At 44.3% G+C, this 18365-nt stretch overlaps 1 protein-coding gene across 1 annotated transcript in view; it reads right to left on the bottom strand.

Moving 5' to 3' along the window:
* grh (grainy head) overlaps nt 1-18365 on the bottom strand; it is a 794482-nt gene that overhangs the window by 163126 nt on the left and 612991 nt on the right. The window contains exon 5 of the mRNA XM_069332892.1: nt 13912-13944. Coding sequence (XP_069188993.1) covers nt 13912-13944 — 33 coding nt within the window. The remainder of the gene's footprint in view (nt 1-13911; nt 13945-18365) is intronic.

The following is an 18365-nucleotide window of genomic DNA, read 5'->3' as shown; positions in this document are numbered from 1 at the left end:
GATAATCTGGATATGAGAAAAATGCAGACTTGAAAAATACAAACTTTAAACTATATGAATGTGTACAAATCCACAAGGGCCGTGATGAGGGTTCGATCCTACGTCCTAGAGGATCCCAGACTATGATATGAATGTGTCTTTGTGGTCGGTCACAGTCAGAGGATGTGTAGCTGTCAGTCTCGCTGCGTTCGCTACTGTGTCGCTGTCTCGCTACTGTGTCGTTCTGTCTCGTTATTGTATCGTTCTGTCTCGTTACTGTGTCCCTCTGTCCCGTTACTGTGTCCTTCTGTCTCGTTACTGTGTCCCTCTGTCCCGTCACTGTGTCCCTCTGTCCCGTTACTGTGTCCTTCTGTCTCGTTACTGTGTCCCTCTGTCCCGTCACTGTGTCCCTCTGTCCCGTCACTGTGTCCCTCTGTCCCGTTACTGTGTCCCTCTGTAACGTCACTGTGTCCCTCTGTCCCGTCACTGTGTCCCTCTGTCCCGTCACTGTGTCCCTCTGTAACGTCACTGCGTCATTCTGTCTCGTCACTGTGTCTATCTATTACTCTTATTAGCTGTCTTATTTCTGTCATTATATGGTTGTGTATCGCGTCCTCTTGACTGTCTTAACTGTCTCGTTGCTCTGTCACTCACCACCTTCGTTACAGCATCGTAATGTTTGTGTACAAAGCGACAGCTACTCCACTCCTATAGAGGTGCCTCGTTACTGCCTCGGCAATGGTCTCGTTACTGAGTCGGTAACTGTCTCGTTACTGCATCGGTAACTGTCTCGTTACTGTCTCGGTAACTGTCTCGTTACTACGTCGCTACTGGTCTCGTTATACTGCATTTGTACGACCAATACAGATAATTGCCAACAGAACCTAAAAACCTAACTTAACGTAATTTGTACTAACTAGACACCAAATTTTAATATACATAATGTTGTTTATTTCCATAAGAACATATAACGATTATAGATACAAAGGAGGAACGTTGATGAGTGGGTCTGATGAGGTCAGAGACGTTGATGAGTGCGTCTGATGAGGTCAGAGACGTTGATCAGCTGAAGCCCAGCCCCACAACAAGTACATCTAGTCGAGTGTATCCATACCTAAGTCAAAGTTGCCATTACTGACAGATCTCACAAATGATTTCTGATAAAACCCTTAATCAACCCGTTCTCGCACTTTCTTATAGTCAGTATTGACTTATTAAATAAGTGCATATGTGACATACTAATTTATTGTGAATATTTTAGTTTACCTTGAAAAGCTTCATAGAAAACACCGACCTTTCCTAACCTTCTTAGTATGTTAAGATAAGCATCTTATTGTTTCGTAATTACAATTATTACTTAACCTATACCTATAATAGGTTAAGTAATAATTGTAATTACGAAGCAATAAAATGCTTATCTTAACATACTAAGAAGGTTAGGTAAGGTCGGTGTTTTCTATGAAGCTTTTCAAGGTAAACTAAAATATTCACAATAAATTAGTATGTCACATATGCACATATTTAATAAGTCAATATTGACTTAAAGAAAGTGCGAGAACGGGTTGCACTAACACACATTCTTCTTTAAACAAAAGTGATGAAAAATAAAAGCCAGACCAGACGCTCAGCAATTAGACAGGAAGAAAAAAAATAGTTACTCGTTTACAATACAGTCCATCAACCCTATTTCATTAACGACAAACAGTAGTGTGGAATGCAAATAGTGAGCACATAAGCCTGGGCCCCCGAGACCGTATGTGACTCAGTAATGCCATCTGCCCAATTATTTTCGCTATATAAGGCGGCTCATAAAAATTCGACTGTTCACATTTCCACTCTGAAATTCTAATTCGGGAGTCCACATCACTGCTTGTCCTGTCAGGTAAGGATGAGATTCTGACGAGGCCTCATGGACAGTGCTTCCCTTGTGCTGCTTATCTATCACTGCCTTTAAAAAAAAAAAAACTGGTTCCTTTATTTTTCAATGAAGTTCGATTTCTGTATGGAATCTCTTCTTAAAAGATGAGGTGATGGCTTCTATTTCTACTCTCTGTACGGTCGAAATGTTGACCGTCATTAGGATATGTGAGAACTTCATTTTGTTTCCACATTTGCAGAGTTCGCGGATGTCCTCATAGCCTATTATCTCTCTCTTAAAAAAGTCCGTGTCCAACATGTCTAGTCCCTCAGTATTTTGTACATAGTGATCGTATATTTTATCCTCTCCGCCAGCGTTGTTACATTTCATTTCCATAACCTGTCCTAGGAGCTTAGTCCTCTTAATTCCGGCCTCAGTCTTGAGCGCTTCTGTACATTTTGATATATCTTTTTTCCAGATTTTCAGGTGCTCTGCAGTCTACAATATTTTATTTAAAATTCTAATTACTGAATAATATAGTATTTGCAGGCTCCTTCAGCAGTTATTGTGGCCATGGTGTGGCTCTACTGCTTTTGTTACAGTTAGTTCAGGTGATCTGTTGCCTAAAGAAGTTTTCGTTCATTGTGTCCAGCAGGTTTGCTCTCCACGTTCCGTCATCCCACAAGGAGGTGTCCTTTGTTACACAGTCTAATTCCCTGTGGTTAATTTCCCCAAGTATTAAAATCTGAATCCTCGCTTCCTTCTTTTCATATTCCTCCCTGGGAGTCTTCAGGGGCCAGATTCACGAAAGCACGTACGCAAACGCTTACGAAACTGTACATCTTTTCTCAATCATTGGCGGCTTTGTTTCCAATTTAATAAACACTTAATGAGCTCCGAAGCACCAGGAGGCTGTTTATAACAATAACAACAGTTGAATGGGAAGTTTTCATGCTTGTAAACTGTTTAATAAATGTAACCAAAGCCGTCAAAGACTGAGGAAAGATGTACACATTCGTAAGTGCTTGCGTAAGTGCTTTCGTGAATCTGGCTCCAGGTGTATAGTGGGCAGTTGTAAATGACACCCAATGGGGGATAGAAATAGCCTAAGCTACTCTATCCCTTTGAGATGAAATTTTCTTGTCTCAATAAACATACTTGAATGCCACCCACCACTGTCTATGGGGACTCTACTGTTGTCACACCTGATATATGACATCCCTCTGGCTGTAATCTTGTGGAAACATGAAGATAGAACTTATAGCTTGCATGCATTGAACGAAGCATCATAGTTCAAATAAGAAAATACACAGTGGTCCATTTCCATGGACCAGAGGGCCCATTTCCATGGACCAGAGGGCCCATTTCCATGGACCAGAGGGCCCATTTCCATGGACCAGAGGGTCCATTTCCATGGACCAGAGGGTCCATTTCCATGGACCAGAGGGTCCATTTCCATGGACCAGAGGGTCCATTTCCATGGACCAGAGGGTCCATTTCCATGGACCAGAGGGTCCATTTCCATGGACCAGAGGGTCCATTTCCATGGACCAGAGGGTCCATTTCCATGGACCAGAGGGTCCATTTCCATGGACCAGAGGGTCCATTTCCATGGACCAGAGGGTCCATTTCCATGGACCAGAGGGTCCATTTCCATGGACCAGAGGGTCCATTTCCATGGACCAGAGGGTCCATTTCCATGGACCAGAGGGTCCATTTCCATGGACCAGAGGGTCCATTTCCATGGACCAGAGGGTCCATTTCCATGGACCAGAGGGTCCATTTCCATGGACCAGAGGGTCCATTTCCATGGACCAGAGGGTCCATTTCCATGGACCAGAGGGTCCATTTCCATGGACCAGAGGGTCCATTTCCATGGACCAGAGGGTCCATTTCCATGGACCAGAAGGTCCATGTTCTAGCAACACCAGTGTGTGGTCATTGTAGCAGCTCTTCCATCCCTGTTCAAGTGCTCCTTCTTGATGCCATACATTCTCTTCTCTTTCGCTCATTAATGTTGTCTCTGTGATTGCGATTATGTGCACGACAAGCTCCGTCACGCACACACACACAATCTACCGGTTTAGAGGCGGGACCAAAGAGCCGAAGCTCAACCCTCCGCAAGCATAACTAGGGGGGAGTGCAGGCAGAGAAGAAAGGAGAAACCTGAAACACTGTGCGTATTAGAGTGGCTTCAGGTATAGTATATACTTGCTCTACCTTGAAATCCAACATTCTGCTTGCAACTTATTTTGTATGTATGTACTTTACCCGAAATAAACGTTATCAGAAACGGAAACAGTCCACTAACGAGCTACAACAGACACACACCAGCCTCCACCAACGCTGCCAAGGGGGATTACAGATTCATCTCCAAACCCATCCAGGATCTCCAAACATCTCCAGGATCTTAAGCATCTCCAGGTGGTGATGTCTCCTGAACATCATGTGTGTGTGTGTGTGTGTGTGTGTGTGTGTGTGTGTGTGTGTGTGTGTGTGTGTGTGTGTGTGTGTGTGTGTGTGTGTGTGTGTGTACTCACCTAGTGGTACTCACCTAGTTGTGTTTGCGGAGGTTGAGCTCTGGCTCTTTGGTCCCGCCTCTCAACCGTCAATCAACAGGTGTACATATTCCTGAGCCTATTGGGTTCTATCATATCTACACTTGAAACTGTGTATGGAGTCAGCCTCCACCAAGCCTCCACACACACACACACACACAGTGTGTGTGTGTGTGTGTGTGTGTGTGTGTGTGTGTGTGTGTGTGTGTGTGTGTGTGTGTGTGTGTGTGTGTGTGTGTGTGTGTGTGTACTCACCTAGTTGTGTTTGCGGGGTTGAGCTCTGGCTCTTTGGTCCCGCCAAAGAGACCATGTGTGGTCCCGCCATGTGTGTGTGTGTGTGTGTGTGTGGTGTGTGTGGTGTGTGTGTGTGTGTGTGTGTGTGTGTGTGTGTGTGTGTGTGTGTGTGTGTGTGTGTGTGTGTGTGTGTGTGTGTGTGTGTGTGTGTGTGTGTGCGTGATGTAACACATATATTCAGTAAGCATCAGACATCTAGTTAGCGAATGACCATTATCGATACATGTTTCGCAGTGATAACCATCACTACTGAGGACAGGGAGAGCCCAGGGGGGGGGGGAGGCCCCAGGTCACTGGTCTCCCAGGGGGGAGACCCAGGACAAGTTACGAAACCTGTACATCTTTTTCTCAATCACGTTGCCTTCGTTTACATTTGTCAGGCAGTTTAGGCGCTCCTAGGCGTGGTCATTAACAATAATTCCATTGAGTCACGAAATTTCGAAGCTCTTAAAATGTTAAAAAAAAAAAAACAGATTGGGAAGGATGTACAGGTTTCGTCAGTGGACACGTAAATACCAGATATTGAATAGTGTTAAAGTCGTCGTGAACTGTGTTTATGATCCGCAGGGTGACCTACCTCTTGCTGCTCCATTCACCATAACCTGGTTCAAGCTGCCTGTTGTGTCATGATATTGTGTGTGTGGAGGGGGAGGGGGGGAGGGGGAGACCCGTTGCCAGAGAGATCTCTCCTCGGTTTATTGTTGCTGGTTTTATGGAGGGGGAATGATTGCTTCTGTTCTGCTGGCTGTGTACATTACCTTCTGGCTGGGCCACGGTGGTGAGGGGGCTTCACAACTGTGTGTTCCAGGAAGGCAGGCGGGAAGGAGAAGGACAGAGAGAGAGAGAGAGAGAGAGAGAGAGAGAGAGAGAGAGAGAGAGAGAGAGAGAGAGAGAGAGAGAGAGAGAGAGAGAGAGAGAGACAGAGAGAGAGAGAGAGAAACGGACAGACAGACAGACAGAGACAGAAAGCATATAATATACAGAACCTACAACAAAAGTCACCCCACAATTAACTACTCCCCCTCCTCCTCCCTCTCCCCCCTTCTGCTCAAGACTTTACCCCAAACCTTCCCCCCCCCTCCCACCAGTGTTGCCAGGCCTCGATAACAACACCTCATATGAACAAATCCTCATCTGACATATGAACACCTCATATGACACCTCATATGTCTACTTAATCCACCATGGACCAAAAAACCCAGTAGTTACATGTATACAATTTTCGTCCCATATCTCTCTCTCGATAGGTATTTCGTCCACCCGTGAATGAGACAGACTGATGAGAAAGCCAAGTAGTGATTCCTTAATGTGAAGGCCTTTGGTTTCCTATTCACGACCCTCCCACCAGTCAGATCTTAAGAGCCACCCTTTCCCACATCCACGTGGTATAGTTTCCCTTACAAACGTGACCCAACGAACTAACCAATCCTTTACGGGCTCACCATAGCCCGTGCTACTTGGAACTTTTGTTCTGAGTAGCTGAATCTAAAACAACAACAACAAACCAATCCTTTTCCTGATTCATGTTAGTCTAACCGAATATAACGCATACCAACATAACGTATCTTAAGGGAAAATAATGGGGGGGAATCTTATGCTCTATGTAGGGCGTGCAAGCCAGTGGTGTGATGTCACCCATCTCGCACTGTAATATATATGTTATACGATGTATTGGACCTATACAATATGTTATACATCTGCTATACAGTGCATGGACCTGAGCTTGTAAAAGCATCCTAATCACCTTCAGTAGTTAAGTGTTTGATATTATACTAGTTTCTATAGACGCTATCTTACTCTGTCAAAGTATGAGAGACATAGGTGTATGTATATGTATGTGGATATGTGTAGGTATATGTGTATATATGTCTATGTGTGTCTGTATCTGTATACAGGGTATGTGGAAGCTGGTCAGAATTTAATTTCACCTTTGTAAATGCACTTTGTAAACGCACATTAATGACGTCATGAAAAAAAGACACTTCGAACACTGTTTATGTAGGACAGACGCAAATCTGTGTATTTATGTATGTAAGTTACCTTAGCATTTTAAAAGCACTATACAATCACCTTCTGTGGTTGATTGTTCAATAAATCACTGAACTATATGTTTAACAGATCTCCAAACCCTGTCCATGGAGGACAGAAGAAAATGTATATATATATGCTGGTTAGCATTGTAAATGTATGGCCACGTTTGTGGTAAAAAAAAAAAATCCGTCCCATCCCAAATCATTATCCTTCCAAGGATAATGGCTATCCATTATATGCTTCAGGAATAAGGATATAAGGAAGGATATCCTTCCAAATTATCTCTTCCAAGTGTTATAAAGGTGTATTGGCTTGGCGCTTTCTTCTGATAGTTCCCTTCTGTTAAGAATATTGAACGTTATGTAACTGGAGAACGACTTATGATTGTCGCTGCGAGAGTCGTCCAGTGTTTCTGTACGCACTCTCTCTGTCGTTTATACGGGTATGTTTACTTATAGAGGTGGGTTGAACTTAGATTTAGAAGAAAATGTTGAAGTTATACACTGAGATCGAACCTGCGTCCCCTGGACTCCCAGGCTTAGAATTAGATTTAGAAGTTTTAGTCCTAAGTGACACACACGAAATTATTCCACTTGGGGCTGGAGTGAACACGTGTACAGTTGTAACTAGAGTGAACAGGTGTAACTAGAGTGAACAGTTGTAACTAGAGTGAACAGTTGTAACTAGAGTGAACAGGTGTAACTAGAGTGAACAGGTGTAACTAGAGTGAACAGGTGTAACTAGAGTGAACAGGTGTAACTAGAGTGAACAAGTGTAACTAGAGTGAACAGTTGTAACTAGAGTGAACAGTTGTAACTAGAGTGAACAGTTGTAACTAGAGTGAACAGGTGTAACTAGAGTGAACAAGTGTAACTAGAGTGAACAGGTGTAACTAGAGTGAACAGTTGTAACTAGAGTGAACAAGTGTAACTAGAGTGAACCCATATACAGCTGCCCAGTTGACTATGCTTCTGGAGTCATCTCACATGCTTTAAGAATCACATCACCTCCCGAGGTAATATATTAACCGTTCATCTTCCATTAGTAATCATCAATAAACCTCTATCACTACCAAGAATGCACTCTTCATCATCACCTAATCCACCACGGACCCGTCACTGGCAACATCAATCCACTAAGGATTAAAAAAAAAAAACTATTAATCCCTTGCGTATCCACGTGGAGAAAGTAGCAGTCGTCCCCAGGTTACAGTATTACAGGAACGAGACCCCAGCGTCTTAGGCAAGGCTCCAAGACATTAGAAGCTAAATAACTCATTTGACACACTTTTGGGGAATGTAACCGGGGCCCGGCATTGCACCGGGAGGGTCTCTGGTGATGAGGGCCTCGTAGCAGCGGGCCAAAGTTGGAATAAAGAGGGCTAGCTTATCCCAGTATTACAGGAACGAGACCCCAGCGACTTAGGCAAGGCTGCAAGACATTAGAAGCTAAATAACTCATTTGACACACTTTAGGGGAAGGTAACCTGGCCCCGGCATTGCACCGGGAGGGTCTCTGGTGATGAGGGACTCGTAGCGGCGGGCCAAAGTTGGAATAAAGAGGGCTAGCTTATCCCAGTCGGAGATTACAGAATATTAGCAATCTCTCGGCAGGGCGCGGTGGGCCATCACGGCCCCTGTGCTTTATCACTGGCCGGCCAAACATGGCGGGACGGAGAGACGCTCATCTCAGACAAGCATGATACATCGCCTCGTTCTCTGTCTTTTACTTTCTTCCCGCACTTCCCCGCCGCCGCCGCTGCTGCTGCTGCTGCTGCCCGTGTTGCTCTTGCTGTTGCAGATGCTGCTGCTGCTGCTGTTGCTATTGCTGCTTCTGCTGGAGGTGGTGGTGGTGCTGTTTCTGCTGCTTGTGGTGGTGCTTGTGTCGTACACACGCAGTAGTCTGCATGTGCATGTGTACATTAGTCTGCGTGTGTACTTGCGTGGAGACGGTGCGTGCGTGAGTGTAACCAGGATATAAGCCTCACTTGTGCACAGGTACAACCCACACCTGCTCACACATGTGCACAGGTATAACCCACACCTACTCACGCATACATCTGCCTCCCTCCCTCCCTCCCCAACCCTACCCCCTCACCACGAGTTAATAGCCATGGCTTTCTCCCATAACTGCGCGAGACACTTGCGCGCCCTGCCAGCTGCATTGTGGGCAGAGCATGATTTAAAGGCGTGAGGTGCACGACAGATAACGACCGAGGCTCGCCGCGAATTCCTGGCAGCAGGCCAGTAATGCCGTCAAGTTCTTTTCCCTCTGCCACTCCGTTAAAAAAGGCGACTGTTTAGCCCCGACCTGAGACGTACGAACTTAAGCAATCTACCTAATACAGTGGATTATATTATCTGTATAGATAAGCGCCAATAGTAAGGTGCTTTGGATTTCACTAATGGGTTCGCGATTTTAACGAGGTGTGGAGGGGTGGGGGCGCATTCCTGGTTTCTTCCTCAATTACTGCCCACGACCCATGATACATGTTTACCCTTGCCATACCCACAACACATAGCCCTGCCATACCTCACGATACATGCAGACGAGGAGTCACAATAACGTGGCTGAAATATGTTTGACCAAACCACACATTAGAAAGTGAAGGGACGACGACATTTCGCTCCTTCCTGGACCTTTATCAAGTCGAGACATGCTTGTGCCAGGGAGGGAGGGTGAGAGAACCTTGAGTTGTTCTCTTGGCCTCAAGGACAGTTTAGTGTGGCGCTATCCTTCTTGGCGAGAGATAGCAGACAGACTAAGTGCGTCCCCAACTATGGGCTTGGCACAAGCGGATTCACTGTAGTATCGAAGAGTGTTGAGTCATGGGAGGCTGGCTATCAAGCCTTCTAAACATAACTCGAGTCTACTTTCTGGGGTCGCTAGAGCAGGGGTCTACGGAGCCTTTAGAAATAAAGAAGGTTCAAAGATCCATTGCTCATGGCGGTGAGGCGAGCCTTCAGAACATAGCCATGTGATCTTTGTTTACTTGTGATGGATTTACTAGACTAGATTTACTAAACTAGATTTATTCCTCCAAGGAGTGCCGGACCAACCGGGCTGTGGTGGGCCTGCGGGCCGCTCCAAGCAACAGCCTGGTGGACCAAACTCTCACAAGTCGAGCCTGGCCTCGGGCCGGGCTTGGGGAGTAGAAGAACTCCCAGAACCCCATCAACCAGGTATCAACCAGGTATGGGGGTTAAACCGTGAGATATGAGTTCAACAGTTTATATATATATTTATCTGTTTCTAACTTAAATGATAAAATATGTAGTTTTTATAACATACATTTTGACTTTTACCCTGGAAACACAAACCGAAACTGTTTATTTTCCGCTTGTTACATCTTGTAATAAAGTTGTTACATCTTGGCTTAACGTGTTTATGACGTATTAGAACGGTGTTACAACTTGCTATATTGGTTGTTATAACTGGTTAGAAAGTGTTAAAACTTGTTTGAACGTTGTACCAACGTCGTAGTTTCGGTGTGTGTTTGGCGGGTATATAGCTTATTCCAATCGCACGTCATTGCGTGCACGCAAAATCTCATTTACATACGCAGGTCTCACGCACAAATATGAGGCTGCTCACGCAAGTGGTTGACGGGTGTCAAAGGGGACATTAATGAATTTTCTCCAGTTTGGCTCTTAAATAAAGATTAAAATAAATATAATAAATAAATTAAAATAAAATAAAAAATAAAATTAAATAAAGATTAAAAAGAGGAACATAAGACAACTTTTTTGTCTCGTATCCAAAAAGTGGCGGTTGGTAGAATGCGCACAGAACGACATTAAAAGTTTTTTTTTAGGCTAGGAAAGGGTCTGTTACTCTAAGAATGCGCGAATCTACTTCAAGGGAGAACACTGCGCGGTCTCGGAGAACGAGCTGTGTTCACATATACACTGAATTGTGTATATGTGACATACATTCAAAATTAGTGAAATTCAAACATACATAATTTTCGCATCTCAAGGTAAGTCACTGTGGTGACTTACCTTGAAACAAGGCAAGTCACCACAGTCAAGCCTTATTTTCAACTCAGTCATGAATAAGTCGAGCCTTATTTTCAACTCATTCGTGAATAAGTCGAGCCTTATTTTCAAGTCATTCGTGAATAAGTCGAGCCTTATTTTCAACTCATTCGTGAATAAGTCGAGCCTTATTTTCAACTCATTCATGAATAAGTCGAGCCTTATTTCCAACTCATTCGTGAATAAGTCGAGCCTTATTTCCAACTCATTCGTGAATAAGTCGAGCCTTATTTTCAACTCATTCATGAATAAGTCAAGCCTTATTTTCAACTCATTCATGAATAAGTCAAGCCTTATTTTCAACTCATTCATAAATAAGTCAAGCCTTATTTTCAACTCATGAATAAGTCGAGCCTTATTTTCAACTCATTCATGAATAAGTCGAGCCTTATTTTCAACTCATTCATGAATAAGTCGAGCCTTATTTTCAACTCATTCATGAATAAGTCGAGCCTTATTTTCAACTCATTCTTTCCCTTGTGATTATATGGATAGGCTAGGATATGAAAGTCTTTACTTGATTAATTTTAGGTTAGAATAAAATAAATTATAAATTTGATTAATCTAGTTAGCTTACGTTAGGTTAGGATACATACTTAACTACTACAGTTAGAATAAGAAGGTTAGGATATTCATTTGTAGTCTAGTTAGCTTTCCAATATAGTAGGTTGACAGGGTAAGGGCTAGATTCACGAAGCAGTTACGCAAGTACTTACTAACGCGTACATCTTTCCTCAATCTTTGACGGCTTTGGTTACATTTATTAAACAGTTTACAAGCATGACAACTTCCCAATCAACTGTTGTTATTGTGATAAACAGCCTCCTGGTGCTTCCAGACCTCATTAACTGTTTAATAATGGTAAACAAAGCCGCCAAAGATCGAGAAAAGATGTACATGTTCGTAAGTGCTTGTGTAACTGCTTCGTGAATCTCTCCCAACACTATACATCTGCCTTGTAACACATACTCTGAGATTCGAACACCTTCAGCAATCTTCCCTGAGACTTGACTCCAGCTCAAATAATACAAACAAATCCACAAGGGCCGTGACGAGGATTCGAACCTGCGTTCGAATCCTCGCAGGATTCGAACGCAGGGAGGAGGAAAAGGGGGGAGGAGGGGGGGGGGGGGAGTTTGATTAACGAGACTCTGGCCAATGTTTATACTGACGGCCTGTGATTTTTGATTAGGTGTACTTTGAAAATTGGAAGTAAATGAAGCACTTTCTTGAGAAACCGTTGTTGGGTAATCAATCGCGCAGCCTGTCTTCGTAAACAATGGTCGAGCGATCGTTACTCCACTCCCCAGAGGCCAGATTCACGAAAGCACTTACGAACCTGTACATCTTTACTCAATCTTTGGCGGCTTTGTTTACAATTATTAAACCAGTTAATGAGCTCCGAAGCACCAGGAGGCTGTTTATAACGATAACAACAGATGAATGGGAAGTTGTCATGCTTGTAAACTGTTTAGTAAATATAACCAAAGCCGTCAAAGGTTGAGGAAAGATGTACACGTTCGTAAGTGCTTTCGTGAATCTGGGGACAGATTCACGAAAGCACTTACGCAAACACTTACGAACCTGTACATCTTTTCTCAATCTTTGGCGGTTTTGTTTACAATTATTAAACAGTTAATGAGCTCCGAAGCACCAGGAGGCTGTTTATAACAATAACAACAGTTGATTGGCAAGTTTTCATGCTTGTAAACTGTTTAATAAATGTAACCAAAGCCGTCAAAGATTGAAGAAAGATGTACACGTTCGTAAGTGCTTGCGTAACTGCTTCGTGAATCTGGTCCCAGACTCCCTGTTTACGAATAAACAAAAAACAAAGACTTTCCATGTGCCTCAAACAAGCTGAGCATCCTCAGGTCCTCTCAAGTCATCACACCCTTACCTTGCGATGATTTCGGGGCTCAACGTCCCCCGCGGCCCGGTCCTCCTTCTAAAACGTCACTAAAAATGGTGTAAAATGATCCATAAACGATCACAAACGCTGTAATTTACAGACTTGGCGCAACACAGTGTTACCTGCCACAGTGACTCAGTTATGGGATTCTGGTCCTTGGAGCCAGGGTGCTGTAGGCACATTCTTCCTATACACAAGCTCTCGGGATCGTCACTTTTAATCACTTTTCAAAGATTTCGTCACACACCTGGCCTTACTGGCCAGCCAGGGAGCACGTGTGTGTGTCTCCACACCTGCTGCGGAACAGTCCCTTCAGTGTTGTAGGGACACTACAGTACTTCTGTTGTAAAGAAGTACTGTAGTGTCAGGTGTAGTAGTACTACACTACAGAACTACTGTAGTGTAGTGTAGTAGAAGTACCAATCATCTTTTGATGTGTGTGTGTGTGTGTGTGTATGTGTGTGTGTGTGTGTGTGTGTGTGTGTGTGTGTGTGTGTGTGTGTGTGTGTGTGTGTGTGTGTGTGTGTGTTTACTATTTGTGCTGGTAGGATTGAGGTTATATTTATATTTCCTTTCCTAGGTCTTTTGCATCTGTGCCCACATGAGTAACCAAACAGTACCCAGCACCTACATGAGTAACCAGACAGTACCCACATGAGTAACCAGACAGTACCCACATGAGTAACCAGTCAGTACCCACATGAGTAACCAAACAGTACCCAGTGCCAACATGAGTAACCAGAGAGTACCCAGCACCTACATGAGTAACCAGACAGTGCCCAATACCCACATGAGTAACCAGACAGTGCCCTATGAGTAACCAGACAGTACCCAGTACCCCACATGAGTAAAAAAAAGAGTACCCAGCACCCACGTAAGTAACCAGACAGTACCCAGCACCCACATGAGTAACCATAGAGTACCCAGTGCCCACATGAGTAACCATAGAGTACCCAGTGCCCACATGAGTAACCAGACAGTACCCAGCACCTACATGAGTGACCAGACAGTGCCCAGTACCCCACATGAGTAAAAAAAGAGTACCCAGTGCACACATGAATAACTAGACAGTACCCAGTGCCCACATAAGTAACCAGAGAGTACCCAGCACCCACATGAGTAACCAGAGAGTGCCCAATACCCACATGAGTAAAAAAAGAGTACCCAGTGCCCACATAAGTAATCAGAGAGTACCCAGCACCCACATGAGTAACCAGAGAGTACCCAGCCCCCAGTACTCACACACGCGGAAGCTCTAGGAGAAAGGCACACCATCTGTGGAAGAATCAATACGTTAAACTCCATTTTTACTTTCAAAGAAGTTAGAAACCTTTATTAGTTTTTTTTTTGTATTTTGCTAATTGGTTTCAGTTATAGTTAGTAACTGAGTGTAAAATACAGCGGTGTTGTATACATGTAAGTGATGAGGGTTATATACACATATACAGCTATACACATATACATGAACATATAAATGCCCTTTTACATATAAACATTCAGTTATACATAAATTGAGAATACATCTTAAAGGATTTAAAAAGAAGACTGAGAAGATTTAGAGATTTGCCTACCATAATAATGCCTAGAATTACGACAGTTGGGTAGACAGTGTGAGGGGAATGAACTTGACAGGGTTCAAGTTGAAGGGAGTGAACTTGACTGCGTTCAAGTTGAAGGGAGTGAACTTGACTGCGTTCAAGTTGAAGGGAGTGAACTTGACTGCGTTCAAGTTGAAGGGAGTGAACTTGACTGCGTTCAAGTTGAAGGGAGTGAACTTGACTGCGTTCAAGTTGAAGGAAGTGAACTTGACTGCGTTCAAAAATACTTGGGCCAACACACAAGGCCCAATAGCAGGGCAGCCACGACACACAAATAGGTAGCAAGTGGGTAGAGAATTAACCAATCAGACAGAACTGCAATGGTCAAATCGAGGAACAGCAGAAACAGGGGAACATGGAAGGGGACAATTGGAACACAACGAGTTTTGTGAGATGAACAAATCCACAAGGGCCGTGACGAGGATTCGAACCTGCGTCCGAGAGCATCCCAAAAGCTGTCTTAATCGACTGAGTTACGACATGGCCTACGACTCAGTCTATGATATGTCGGTAGCAACTTCAGTGCGGGTGTTGTACAAAGATGGAATGGATTATGTACAGTAGTTGTTTGAAATTGACGCAATGCACAACATTTTTAAATGCAATTATTATAATTAAAACGAGTATCTCATACATACACACAGTTGATTGACAGTTGAGAGTAGGTACCAAAAAAGCCCCGAAACTCAACCCCCGCAAGCACAATTAGGAAACCACACACACACACACACACACACACACACACACACACACACACACACACACACACACACACACACACACACACACATACACACACACAACACACACACATACACACACACAACACACACACACACACACACACACACACACACACACACACACACACACACACACACACACACACACACACACACACACACACACATACACACACACAACACACACACATACACACACACACACACACACATACACACACACAACACACACACACACACACACACACACACACACACACACACACACACACACACACACACACACACACACACACACACACACACGCACACACACACACCTTGGTGCTGTGCTACAGCCAACATAACCTCACTTTACAAAGCGTAAGAGAGACATAACTTACGCACGTAAGAAAATAATCAAATTAAAGCACCAGGTCAAGAAATACTAACAATAGACAGGCAGAAAATTTCGTTGAGAGAAAAGTTTCATAAAGCTGAACAAGCCAGAGCTTGTTCAGCTTTACCTCAACGGCTCTGGGGCCAGATTCACGAAATCACTTACGCAAGCACTTACGAACGTGTACATCTTTCCTCAATCTTTGACGGCTTTGGTTACATTTATTAAACAGTTTACAAGCATGAAAACTTCCAATTCAACTGTTGTTATTGTTATAAACAGTCTCCTAGTGCTTCGGAGCTTAACTGTTTAATAATTGTAAACAAAGCCGCCAAAGACTGAGAAAAGATGTACAGGTTCGTAAGTGTTTGCGTAAGTGCTTTAGTGAATCTGGCCCCTGAACCCTAACAGGTTTACCATGCACGGGGACGAGTAACACGCTTAGCAGAGTGATTAATGGAACCTTCAGAGCGTGGAGCCATTTTGACGATAAAGCAACAAGGTTTAGGAACAGTAAAATTCCGCATCGCAAATTTGGTGCAACGACTGATAAGGATGTACTTAAGCAGCATCCCCGCAAACAAACAACGCAATCACAACGTCTCTTTTACGTTGTTACAAGGTCATTAACGTTAACAAACGTTGTGGCTACAGGAGAAAATCTTGCGAGCAGGATATGTGCCGCGCGCGCGCGCGCACGGGGTGAGTGAGGACGCTGGCTCCTTCCTACCAACCACCGACCTTCCAGAAAGTTACAACTTTCTCGTGGATATCTCAAGCTATCTGTGGATACATAATGATAGCGGGTAAAGAGCTAGTCTATCGGGAGAACCAACAAGCGTAGCGATGTGTAACCACCCGGGTTCCTTAGAGGAATCATCAAGGAAGTCCGACCAACCTGTAAGAATTGGCATTGAAAGGTTTCTAGACTTCAACTCCAGCAAATGCAACGTAATGAAGATGCGTGCATGGAACTAGCAGGCACAAAATCACCTGGAAAGGGGAAAAAAATCCCCAATCGTGTCAGCAAAGTGGACAGCCCAGTTGTATATAGGCATTAGTAACGCTATGAACAATGGAGTTCAGTATCTTCTGCGCTGTTAAATCTCAGTTGAAATATTATTTGGTTTGTAACCCGTGCACTGTGTTAGATAATGTTCTAGTGGTCTCCTGGGCCACTTTGGTCTGTTCCACTGGTCTCCCGGGAAACTTTGGTCTGTTCCAGCGGGCATCCGGGCCACTTTGGTCTGTTCCAGCGGTCTCCCGGGCCACTTTGGTCTGTTCCAGCGGTCTCCCGGGCCACTTTGGTTTGTTCCAGCGGTCTCCCGGGCCACTTTGGTCTGTTCCAGCGGTCTCCCGGGCCACTTTGGTTTGTTCCAGCGGTCTCCCGGGCCACTGCGGTCTGTTCTACTGGTCTCTGGGATAATGTCCAGAGAGCTGACATTTCCAGCAGCCCGGCGGACACCTGTACTCACTCTTCACCTTCACTTAAACAAAGGATCACCCCGTGCTCGCTCCAGAAGACCTCTTGTGGAGGTCTAGAGATTAGGCTGCCCTCAAGCTAGAGATGATGATGATGGGGGGAGAGAGAGAGAGAGAGAGAGAGAGAGAGAGAGAGAGAGAGAGAGAGAGAGAGAGAGAGAGAGAGAGAGAGAGAGAGAGAGAGAGAGAGAGAGAGAGAGAGAGTGACAGAGACAGAGAGAGACAGAGAGAGAGACAGACAGAGAGAGAAGCTTTATTAAACAAAAAAAACATTGTCTTAACACTTGGACGGCTGCCATAGGGTTGGCGGTTAGACAACTTGTGTGAGGTTTTAGATATGAGTAATAATGAAAAATCGTGTTTGCTTTCCCTTGAAGCTTTCCTCGTGAGACTCTCTCTCTCTCTACCTCCACCCTCATCCCGCCTCTCATGTCCTCTTTCTACATTCAGTTAACGCGATTCTGTTTCCGATATTTTGCACGCATGTAATGTAATTGGTCATATTTGAATCGTATTCCCACATTAATAAACCATGGCGTGTTTGTGCTTACTATTTGCATATATTAAATGGGCATGCAGGATCGAGGCTCTAGCTCTTGGACCAGCTTTTCTAACCGTCGGTTGTCTAATGTATTGACTATTGATCTATTTTTCTCTTCAATTTCAAGTACATATATTCCCCTCCCTCTCTCTCTCTCTCTCTCCCTCTCTCTCTCTCTCTCTCTCTCTCTCTCTCTCTCTCTCTCTCTCTCTCTCTCTCTCTCTCTCTCTCTCTCTCTCTCTCTCACACACACACACACACGTACACATGCAGCCCCCCAATAGCTTACTAACTCCCAGGTACTTATTTACAGCTAGGTGAACACAGGCAACAGGTGAAAGAAACTTTGCTCATTTATTCCTGATTCACCCGGGAATCAAACCCGGGCACGTGGACTGCGAATCTGTATTTGTTCCCGATGCCTTTTTTTCCAGCGTCGTGTCGATCTGGTTGTGAATGATATCCGGTCCTGAAGCTGAAAATGGTGGAGACTTCACCTCTCAGTAAACCTTTCAGTAAACCCCAGTCTCGTTGGCTCAGAATACCGCGGACGCTGGTATACGGCTCTCACTCACTCCCAGTTTACACCCATTGATTTCTTGGTTTTCTTCTTATCGCAGCTTTGAGAAAGCTGCCCCTCCTTGTCGGTTTTTTGTTCAGTATTTAGTGATGATATCCTGTGTTATCCTTAAGGAGGTTATCGTCGAAGAACTGAACTGGAGGTCTCATCTGACCATCCAGATGGTCCTGACCATCCAAATGGTCCTGAGCATCCAGATGGTCCTGACCAATCAGATGGTCCATACATGTAGTCGTTGCTTTACACAATCACGAAAAATCTTTCACGATCATTGTCTTCACCCTCATTTTTGGCACTATCCATCGTCCTCAATCCATACTTCGTACGTAAGAAACCTGGGGACAGCCCATAAGGAAGACATAAGAATATAGTC

Source organism: Procambarus clarkii, chromosome 28, assembly GCF_040958095.1.
Source record: "Procambarus clarkii isolate CNS0578487 chromosome 28, FALCON_Pclarkii_2.0, whole genome shotgun sequence".
Taxonomy (NCBI): Eukaryota; Metazoa; Arthropoda; class Malacostraca; order Decapoda; family Cambaridae; genus Procambarus; species Procambarus clarkii.
This window is presented reverse-complemented; position numbering and strand designations above follow the sequence as displayed.